Genomic DNA, 11,306 nt, shown 5'->3' on the forward strand with positions numbered 1-11,306 from the left:
TAGTGTGCTGCAGAGAGTATCTGACAATAAAACTGATACGTGTTAAAACCTAAACACAGGCTGAGAAGATATACTAACTTATGTATCTCTTGTTAAAGTATCTGAAATGGTAAAAAATCAGAAGCTCTGAAGATGTTTTGATCTTTAAAAATATGTTTACTGAACTGGAAAAAAGGCAGCAAATTCATGTGTGTTACATCGTGTGTAAACCAAAGATCGTTTGGCGTTACAGCTGCGTAAAGGACTTTTTATGAAAGATGAATCCATAAGTAAAATTATCATCGATCACCTTAAACAGTACAAAGTGCTGCCTAAATAAGCTTCTATAAATGTACTAAAGAAGCGATAATGAAAAACACAAACTGACCTACAGCATTAGTACATTATGGAGTTTATGACTTATATATAAAATGTAAACACTTTAACTGTGTCCCTTATCACACTTTTTGGTAAACAGGCTGACCCTATGTCGCCCGCTTAATTTGTAACAATGAACACTGGAAAGAATCAGAAGGTGTCCAATATAAGGAATTAATGAACACCCTGCAGCCAATCAGAATCAAGTATTCATCCAGGCCGTGGTTTTATTCTTTTTTGATGTAATTTTGCAGCTTTGATAAGAATATTTCACTCAGTGTAAACAAAGTCTAAGTTTATCTCAAATATCAAATATGTTTAGTCGTGCAGGAAAATGTTCAACATCTCTCTGTGGGAGTGTAAGTATCGGAGTCGGAGTAGAAAGAAGCATGAAAGAAGAATACTCAAGTTGAGTAGGCCTACACATTCCAGCGCTGTGCAATATATGGTGATATAGTTCTGTTTATTATTATTATTATTATTGTTGTGAGCATGCTGGCTGCTCCTATCAGCTGCTCAGTCTGTTTCTGGCGCGTGGTCAGCTTCACATTCTCGGTTTACTTCCTCGCGTGCAGGAGGGAGGGAGCGCGAGGGCTACATGCGGCTCGTGGAGTCGTCAATGGCGGCGGGCACGCCCAGTGCGCGGGCACGTGTCAGCCCGGAGGGACGTCTGCTTGTTTGACTTTGTTTACAGTTTGACATTAAACTTTATGTTGAACTTGAACGAAAAACAGGTCGAATATTTTCCGCCTGAACAGTTTATGTTGCTGTGTTTAAAAGTGTAGTTTATGTACTGAAATATTTGATCACATTACTACATTTCCCCGGAAGTAGATCTAATATTCTTGACATATGTATTAACACTACGTGACATAATAATGTGAGTTAGAAAAGAACAGAAGAGGAAATCTTCCTCCTCCTCCTCCTCCTCCTCCTCCTCTCACAGTGGACATCACATCCAGCACGTCGCACTGCTCTCTCACGCACTCTTTCACTCAGTCTTCACTGTAAAGAAACCACAGTAGGACCGGAAGTCGAAAAGTAAACCTTCAAAATAAAAAGCTTGACTTTCCAATGTTGCTGATGTACTCTGAAGTTGGATTGTTTCTTATTTTTTCATCAAAGAAAATTAGCAAAATTATAGCAGTTATTTTCATAATCATTTTTTAAATTAAATTATTGTTTTATGTGTTTAGTTCATATATTGGCTGGAAACTGAGATATAACTTTAAGATGTAATCTATTAACAGTAATATATAAAGAGCAATACATCCACACATTATGTGTTATCAGCTAACTGCTTATTTATCAGTAGTACAATAAGGATGTTTTTAAAATTTAATATTTTTGGTCAAACATCCTGAAACCTGAAATCCTGTTGTTTTCTTTTCTTTTCATTTTTTGCAGTAGATGCTTAATTTATACTTTTATCAAAAACTTTCTATATTTTTTTCTGCCAACAAAGACAGAATTCTGAGTTTAAAGTTCTCATTAAACCAGCAAACTGCTGTTTGCTTATCTGTATTCTGTTCATTATGTGCGTCTGTAGACAGCGATGTCAGGCTATAAGGCTTTTAATTTGAAATAGACCACCGGAAGTAGTTTATATGCACACTTGGTGACTTGGCAGCGCTTCAGCCTAGATAAGAACTCGATGACACGCAGGATCAGTTTATTGAAACCCTCATCCTGAGAGTTCAGCTGTCAATCAAACCCCGACAGCGACTCGGACTCAGAGTTTCTTTAAAATCTTTAAAACTTAAAATAAAACCAACTTTATCTTTTAAAGCCACAGTTATCCTGCGGAGTAAGAAGTATCCTCCTGTGTCACTTTTCAGACTGATAAAATGCCTTTAATCGAGCTCGTGCCGGACTCGGAATTGGAGCGTCTGGCGCTGGAGCGGGTGGTCCCTGCCCTTCTGGACCACGGGTTCTGCCATGTGGACGGACTGCTCGGGGACCTGGCCGGGGGAGCGGTGCTGGATCAGGTGAAGGAGATGCACCGCTCCGGAGCGCTGCAGGACGGCCGGCTGGCAGGCTCCGTGCCGGGCATCCACCGGAGGAGCATCCGTGGGGATAAGATCGCCTGGGTGAGCGGCACGGAGCGCGGCTGCGAGGCGATCAATTTCCTGCTCAACGTCATCGATAAGCTGATCTCCGTGTGCGCGAGCCGGCTCGGAGGGAAGACGATCCGTGAGAGATCCAAGGTAAGAGAGTCAGGCTGGGAGAGGAATCTGGGTCAAGTTCAAGTCTGGAAATCCACACATAGAAGAGCAACGATAATGTGAAGTGTTAAAAGGACACAGAACAAACAGAATGCAGAAACATTCATTCACTCAACTTTAATTTATACAGAAGAAAAAGTGTCAAAATGAGTTAATCACAAAAACAATTAAAAAAAAGGACAGAGAAGAAGCAAGACCACAACAAACCAACACATGACTTTCAGTAAAGGGGACATGCTTCTGAAGATCAGAATAATTAAATGTAAAATAAGAAACATTTCTAAACTATTGATTATAAGCAGGTACTTTATTTTGTTAAATGATTCTGGTGCGCTGAGATTAAAAGTAGTATTCAGTTAAGGACTGGACATCTCTCTCGAGCAGCAGATTACAACCCCATAACAGAAAATATCATCTAATCTGAAACTAGAGATACAGTCCAGCATTTAAGAGTTGGGGTTAGAGCCTTAACTAAGACATGATTGAAAAAAATATAAACAACTATTTTGAAAATCAGTTTTGGTTATTTCTCAAGCAGAAAAAGGGAAACAATTGTTGGTTCTTAAATGTGAGTATCTGCTGCTTTTCTTTGTCATTCATGGCAGAAAGCGTCTTTTGGTTTTAGTTGGTCGTGGAAGTTAATTGAAGATGTCACTTTAGGCTCTCGGAGTTGGTTTTAGCTTTTTCAGAATATTTTAGATTTTTTTATGGAGTAAAAGATGAATTGTGAAAATACTCCAACTCTCAGCCCTCCCCAGAGTCCCCTCCATGTTTACTACACAATTTGCTGCTTCCTGTCTGGTTCTGCAGAGAGCGCTCCTATTGGTTGTGGACAACGTTCACGTCATTGAACTTGAAGACTAATACTCCTGATGATATTAAACCTGTGATTTTATCAGGCTGGCTGACACGTAACGCTTGAGAGGATTTAAGTCAGACGTTGTCAAATAATCGCGTGGTGTTAGAGCATCGTGAAGTGAAGCCTGATCAAAGGACTCTGTTGTTGTGCTCGATGTGTTTTCTGCCTTTAAAATCAAAGAGCTCAGCTGGAAAACAAAGTGTGATTCTGAATTCAGGTCAGTTTGTGGTCACAAAGACACAGCCGCTTTCCTTTTTGCTCGACCTGTTTCAAACAGAATCACGTTGAAACGAGGTGTCATTGCGGTGTCCCTACATATTTACCCTTTGAATTGTGTAGGTTTTTTGGCAGCAGTCCAGGGACCCACTCTGGGCCCTGAGCCAAGGCTTCAGAAACCAGAACACGCTCCAGGACAGGAAGGACAGGAAATGTACTGGGCCAGTTCAGGTCATCTGGGTGTCCTCTGCACGTTTTCTTCCCAGAAGATGTTTTGTTGCTGCTTATTGTTTAGTTTTCAGAGGAATTGTAGTTTAATTTAGTCCATGAGATAGTTCCCGTGCTGAAACAGAAGACCATAGCTAACACCGCTAACACAGTCATCAGCATTATGTGACTGAAATATAGACAGCAACAGGTCAACGACATCGATCATCTTCAGAAGAAGAGAAGCAAACTCTGCTTTAGCACCAGGAGCAGAACCCTTTACATGACCGCTTGGCTAATGGGGTCGGCCATTTCCAGTTTTGCTTGTCCAGTTCGATGCATGAGCTAAAATCAGTTAGCTCATGCATCGAACTACGCTCGCTTCACGCGTTAGCCTTTACACTCTCTCCGCCTCTCGCACTTATTTTAACTTTGTTTACTTTCTAAACTCTGCTCTAGCTTCTATTGCTACCATCTACACGTGCTACTCTTGCTACTCTGTGTACGTGCTACTCTGTGTACGTGCTACTCTGTGTACTTGCTAGTCTTTGCACTTGCTACTCTATACAGTTGCTACACTCATTACTTCTCATTTATCTCAACTTCCTCTACTTTTGCTAGTCTTTACACTTACTAATACAGTTGCTTCTCTGTATACTTGCAACTCTTTATGCTCTTTACACTTGCTACTCTCCTTACTTGCTATGCTCACTACTCCTTACACTTGCTACACTCACTGCCTCTCTCACTTATCGGAACACTCTGTACTCACACTTACTGTTGCTGCACTAGCTGCTTTACACTCTGTACTTTCTCTTGTTGATCTGGACATCCTGTTGGACAGACTGGGGCACTGGGTGGGGGTATCTGGTACAGCTTTAGGTTGGTTTAAATCTCACTTACCTTTCTGTATTTCTGTTTATGTCTCTGCTCTTACTTGTGGTACATGTGGTGTGCCCCAGGGGTCAGTTTGGGGTCCAATTGTATTTTCCTTATAGAAGCTGCCTCTAGGGCACAGTATCAACATGGTGTCCCATGCTCGTTAGATCCACGGATCATGGCATGATGCGTTCTCTAAACAACCTGTCTGATGTTAAGAGTTTCTAATTGGGTCACATCACATGACCAATCAGGTACTGCCATCTGCTGGTTCCCTATTGGATCATATCAAGCCTGTTGCAAATAATCTTAGGGTCTAGTTTGACAGAAATGTCAGTTTTTAGCAGCACACAACGATAATGTTTTTATCGTCTCAGAAATATTTCAAAACACGCTTTAATCTCACCACGCCTGGATTACTGTAACAGCCTTTTTCCTGCCTGAGCCAAAGATCTCTTTACACTTGTTATTCTTTACACCTGCTTTATTTACCTTTCGTTATATTTGACGCCATATAACTCTGATAACTCTGACACGGCGATGACATAAACAACAACGGAAAGGAAACCAATCATTAGTGAGGGAACAAACACTCCTTTTCATGTAGCAGTGGACTTTCTCACGTACACACACAGGCACTCAATTATTCACTCCCTCACTCACACACGTACACACACCCACTGATTTACGGTATCCTCACTCTCCTCCTCCCACTCACACACACACACACACACACACACACACACGCGCGCACACACACACACACACACACACACACACGCACACACACACACACACACACACACTTCCAGCATGTCCGCCCCGTCTGCACGTGCGAAGGTTACAGTGAACCCTCATCTCTTGCGTCTGTCTTTGTTATCAGATGGGACTTCTTAAGAAAACAGGCCAACCCAGCTACAGAAGGAGCACACACGCACTCACACGCACACACACGCACACACACGCACACACACACACACACACACACACACACACACACACGCACACACGTATAGGTGTCTGGAGACGCTTCAGGAAAATAAACAGAAGGAAGTGAAACTTTCGTCCTTGGTGTTTCTTAAAGTGCAGTTAAACGTCTGAAACTTTAACTATTTGTGCGGATTAAGTAACAAATTAGATTCTTTTTAATCAATACAAGAAAATACTTTAATGAATCCTTACTTTTGTTTATTGTAAAACATTTAAAGAAGTTTATTTTCCCTCAGGGCTCCTAAAAGTTCAGAGAGCTCTAAACACGAGCAGCGGCACAAGAACCGGAAAATGTTTCTCTGTAAACCAGGAAATACTTAATCCAATAATATTTATATATTCAGACAAAGTGACGAACCTGAATAGATACCAACAGTTCTTCAGAGTGGCTGATTTCCAGCCCCAGAAAGCTGCAAAATGTATATTTAACAGTAAAATGCCCGCTTCGAAGATGTCCCGGTGACTACTCACATGTTAAATGTATGTTGTAATAATTTCCCCGTAACCACACAACACTATGAAAGGTTTAACTGAATGGCCGTGCCGGACTCAGTATTCTGCAGGTTGACTCAGATTTGGACGTTCAGTTCTGCACCACAACAAACTCGTATAATTGCCTCCCTCAGTCAGATGATTTACCTGTAACAAAGAGTTTTTAAGCAGGACATTAAATCATTTAAATCAGATGACTGTTTGAAGTCACATGAACGTTGTTTTGAGCTGAAGCATCTAAACCAACATCAGAGAAATCAGAGAGAGCAGCAGCTGAGCCTCAGGAAACATGATTCTGCTTTTAACAACGAACGAGTCAGAGTCATTTTAAAGTTAAAATGTGCAGAGAATCAACTCACATATTGTTTTTCTCCACTGATAGTTCTATTTGTTGATTTTTCGGAGGCAGCTGAGATAATTTACGAGATCAGCGTCAGCGGAAAAGATGACCTCATGTTTTGACTGTTAGCCGAACAAAAACAAGACATTTTTTTCAACGTGGAAAATGTACGTTTTTATAGGCAAAGTGATGACCTCATCTTTTTATTTTCAGGACAGATAAACTTTAGCCGTGAACGAGCGGTGCATGTTCATGTCAACTGCAGAAAACGTTCAACTAAAAGATGCGAAAAAGTCTCATCATTTGGGTTTAAATAATAGTGAGTATTGTAAATTATATATCACAATCATGCTTTCATATCTGTCAAACTGTCACATATTATAATTGGCGTAAATATCCTGTGTCATTTTGCTTGTTCTGAAGCACATGAAACCAAACAGTCCTGTTTGCTGCAGGCAGCCTGCAGTCTCACGCTCCACACGTAGCTCTGCCATTAAACCGTCAGCAGGCTGGAAACCTGCCAAACCACAGCCCAGACATCACCCTCCCTCCCCCGTCTCTCCCCCGTCTCTCCCCTTTTCTCTTTACTAGAAAGATAAGATACAGTTCAATTCAAAACAGCTCTCGGAGGCGTTTTTGTTTTGATGCTTTTTTTCCCCACGCTGTATCGTTTCCTCTCCGTCCGGCCCTCCTGTGTTCCTCCACTTATTTTCACCATGTAGCAACTCTGATACAGGATGATGGGGGTGTGTGTGCGTGTGCGTGCGTGTGTGTGTGTACACGTCAGTACCAAGGTGTAAACAATCATGCATGAATTGCCTGCTCCTCCTCACCGCAGGTTTGACGTCATTCACGATTGTCCTACGTCATTTCGTTGTGAGTTTTAAACAAATACGTACGTTTACATAAGTTTGAGTTTATTTATGCATCATTTATGTTAGGGAGAGGTGTTAGAAGACCCGTCAATCATTTTGGGAGTGACAGCAGGTAGTGGGCGGGGCTACACTCAGAGATTACACAAGACTTTACACCCTGCACATTGTGTACGTGCAGCTGAAGCCGTGGACACACAACCACAGCACACACCCCTGATGTACTCAAGAAATATTAGCAAATAACACTGCCTCACACGCACACACACACACACACACACATACACACACACACACACACACACAGAGGAAGTGCATTCTGTAATCACGTCTGTTAACATAACTGATCTTCAGCATCTGACTGGTTTTGTGTCTTCAGGCGATGGTGGCGTGTTACCCAGGAAATGGGGCGGGTTACGTCAAACACGTGGACAACCCGAACTTCGACGGACGCTGCATCACCTGCATCTACTACCTCAACAAGAACTGGAACGCTAAGGTGCGTTCAGGGACCTCTGCTCATTACAGAATTCACTATCTGTCTTCTCCTTTTAACGTCTGACCTTTTATACTATTTAGGACTAGAATATTTTTCATTGACAGAGCGTCAGAGCCCGTCTTTGTCTGTGATTCATAACTGGCTTTAATGGCTAAAAACTCATCTTTCATAGCAAATTCGCCCGGTCAAAGTCTGTCCACTAAAAGGACAGGCTCAGATTCTTCTTAGTGTTATTCTAAGTGTGTGACAACATGACAGAAAGGATCCCTACAGAGATAGACCTTTCTGTTACAGAGGAAGATGATTGTTTTAACCACACACAGACGTTACATCGCTCTCTGCAGACACACCAGACTCCATTCATAAAAACAGTGATTTAACTTTACAGAACACAGGAGTTTCTGGTCTACTGCAGCATGGATCAATTATTGTGTTGGTGTTTTTCTGTAACTTTGGTGTTTTAAACAGTTAGTTCAGATTTAAAACATCTAAAATGCACATTAAAAAAAAACAAACCAACCAAACGAGGGAGCCGTGGACCAGCAACTCATGTGTTGAGTGAAATCAAATTGCTGTTTTTGTCAATGGAGTTTGGGATGTCCCAGCCATTACAGCCTGTTTAGGGGCTGGCTCTGAAGCAATCTGCTAGAGCAATTCCAAAACCTTTTGCAGCTATTAGAACTACCAGAATTATCCTTCAGTGATGCAGTGTTACCATCAGCTGATCTGTGTGTTCTTGTCATTCATCAGGAGCACGGCGGGATTCTCCGGATCTTCCCAAAGGGTAAATCCTACGTGGCCGACATCAAGCCGCTGTTCGACAGGCTGCTCTTCTTCTGGTCCGACCGCAGGAACCCGCATGAGGTGCAGCCCTCCTACGCCACCAGGTAAACTACCTGTCTGCCTGTTTCTGTTCCCACTTAACACTTTAAAAGACTCACCACATCTCGCTCTCTGCTTGCTGAATCATTTATCGAATCATTACTCAATCAAAGCAAACTCTGAGGACAGGCTCTCTTTATCCACAGATGACTGGCGCCATCTGCTGGTGAGAATGTGTTAAAACATTCATAAGAGCCTCTTTAGTCGATGCCAACGTGATCTTTATTGACACGTCTCTCTTGTCCCAACTTTTCTCATTTTAATTGTGTGCTTCAAAATCTATGGAGTCACAAGGTTGCCATAAAAAAAGGAAATTAAATGTGGAAATGTAAAGAGGGATGATTAACAGAAAAAGATAAAGGAAGAATAACACCATCTAGAGTGAATGAAATTAGTATATTTTTTTACATTTGTTTTTAATTTAATTTCATATGTTAACTTATATTTTTTAATTGTAATAATACATTTTTGTTTATTTTTATATACTCTTCTTAATGTGTATTCTTTTATTTTTCCTTACTCTTCTTCTTAGTGTTTTTGTTCTGTCCATACAGAAGAAATAGAAACACATAAAATAAATATATATAGAAATAAATTAAGTAATTAATGTTCAAATAATTAAATAGGATTAATGTTATGTATTTTGTAGTTTGTTATAAGTCTTTAAATTTCAACATTTTATATTTCTATTGTTTCTTTTTATTGTGCCACATTTTTTAAATATACTTATTTGTCTGTTTTTTATTCCTTTTTATATTTCCTAACTTGTTTTATTTGTTTATTGTTGTTGGTGATTAAGAAGAGAAAGCAAGACTATAGTGTTTGTCATCGGTGTTAAACATCAGTGACATGTCTGTTTCAGGTACGGCATCACAGTTTGGTATTTTGACTCTGAGGAGCGAGCCGAGGCGAAGAGGCGCTTCAGAGACCTGACAGGTAAAAACTCTCTCTCTCTCTCTCTCTCACACACACATGCACACACACGCACGCACACACACACGCACGCACACACACACACACACACACACACGCACACACACACACACTGGATTAAAAGGGCAGCTAATCACAATAAAACACTTTTCTTGGAAACAAGAAAATACAGGATCAACATAAAATGTTTTCTATAGAGAGTTAAGTTTTCCTTTCTATTTTATACATTTATTCATACATACATTAATAAAGTCAATCATGTTTTCATACATACTGACTTTTAAACATACATGCGTGCATTCATATTTTATTCTATACCTTTATATGTTCAAATACTTACATTTTTTGGAGAGAGCTTTTCTTTAGCACAGAGGGAATAGATATACAAGGCTTTGATACACACACAGTAGATACATGTGTGCGGTGTTGGTTTAGATCAGCTCATAAGATTTGTTTATTAAAAATGCTGAAGACTTTAATTTGACACTTTTGTTCTTGTGTTCTGTGTTTCAGCCTCAACTTTGCAGCAAGGCAGCAGCTCCAGCTGATTGTGAGGAAGCATCATCACCTGGTGTTTGATTCGCTGATCTGCAGGAGAGGACGGCACCACTCCTCCTGACTCTCAAAGCTGAAAGAAAAGGAAAAACTCATTCTTAAGGGCGTTTTCTGCGTTCTCTGATCGCTTTGGTCGCTGTCGGGGCTGGAAAGAAGCACCTCTCTGCACCGCTGTAACCTCATGAATGATGCGTTCAGGTGACCTGCAGCTGCTCTGGACTTTTCCCGCAACATGTTAGTTCATAACTCTCTGCTGATTGGTACCCAAGAGCCCTGCTGGGACGACGTAAAGAGCGGACTGCACCTTTAAGCTTCGCCTTCAGAGAAGGCGGGGGAAGGCAGACTGTCATTGAGGTTTACAGACAGAAAGAAACTGTGATGAATATATTTCATGCTGCAGCATGTTTCACGTCTTTATACATCTTTGGAATAAGATGTATGCACATGGGAGTGTTTGTGTTCAGTCATAGAGGAACAGTAAAGAAATGGTATAAATGTTAACTCTGGTTAATGAAGTCTAAATATTCACTGACCGATGTGTGCTGGCACTATATGTACATGATACAATGATAATGTAAAATAAAATTGATTGAAATGAAATTATTTGTTGAATCTTAATAATAAATCTTGATCTTTAACAACTTTAATATGATACATACAGACAAAAAATGATACCTTCTAATATACACTCAGATAATGACACATACTAACATACATACAAAATGACACATACTAACATACATATGAAAAATGACACTAATACACAAAAAATGACACATACTAACATACATACAAAAAATGACAAATACTACAAAAATGACACATACTAACATAAACTCAAAAAATGACACATACTAACACGTAAAAAATGACATACTAACATACATACAAAAAATGACACATACTAACACATACAAAAAATGACACATACTAACATACGTAGAAAAATGACACTAACAGACAAAAAATGACATACTAACTTACGTAGAAAAATGACACT

The 11,306-nt window shown here is 40.3% G+C and overlaps 1 protein-coding gene across 2 annotated transcripts; it reads left to right on the top strand.

The window, feature by feature from the left end:
• Positions 1–2,052: 2,052 nt before the first annotated feature.
• Positions 2,053–10,872, top strand: egln3 (egl-9 family hypoxia-inducible factor 3). Of its 2 annotated transcripts, XM_069662165.1 has the most exons (5): positions 2,053–2,564; positions 7,817–7,936; positions 8,687–8,823; positions 9,681–9,754; positions 10,265–10,872. In XM_069662165.1, the coding sequence occupies exons 1-5, from the start codon at positions 2,205–2,207 to the stop codon at positions 10,297–10,299; spliced, it is 726 nt and encodes a 241-aa protein (XP_069518266.1). In that variant the 5' UTR covers positions 2,053–2,204; the 3' UTR covers positions 10,300–10,872. The 2 variants fall into 2 exon arrangements, with proteins under 2 accessions (XP_069518266.1, XP_069518265.1); XM_069662164.1 differs by lacking the exon at positions 10,265–10,872 and having other exon boundaries at positions 9,681–9,994.
• Positions 10,873–11,306: the final 434 nt, after the last annotated feature.

Source organism: Semicossyphus pulcher, unplaced genomic scaffold, assembly GCF_022749685.1.
Source record: "Semicossyphus pulcher isolate SPU_LCO1_2020_fin unplaced genomic scaffold, fSemPul1.0.p SCAF_14, whole genome shotgun sequence".
NCBI lineage: Eukaryota > Metazoa > Chordata > Actinopteri > Labriformes > Labridae > Semicossyphus > Semicossyphus pulcher.

Bases quoted from the DNA above. Each gene is read 5' to 3' on its own strand.
- egln3 (XM_069662164.1), top strand. From the start codon at position 2,205: ATGCCTTTAATCGAGCTCGTGCCGGACTCGGAATTGGAGCGTCTGGCG. The intron at 2,565-7,816 runs GTAAGAGAGTCA...TTGTGTCTTCAG, and splicing joins CGATCCGTGAGAGATCCAAG to GCGATGGTGGCGTGTTACCC. The intron at 7,937-8,686 runs GTGCGTTCAGGG...GTCATTCATCAG, and splicing joins ACAAGAACTGGAACGCTAAG to GAGCACGGCGGGATTCTCCG.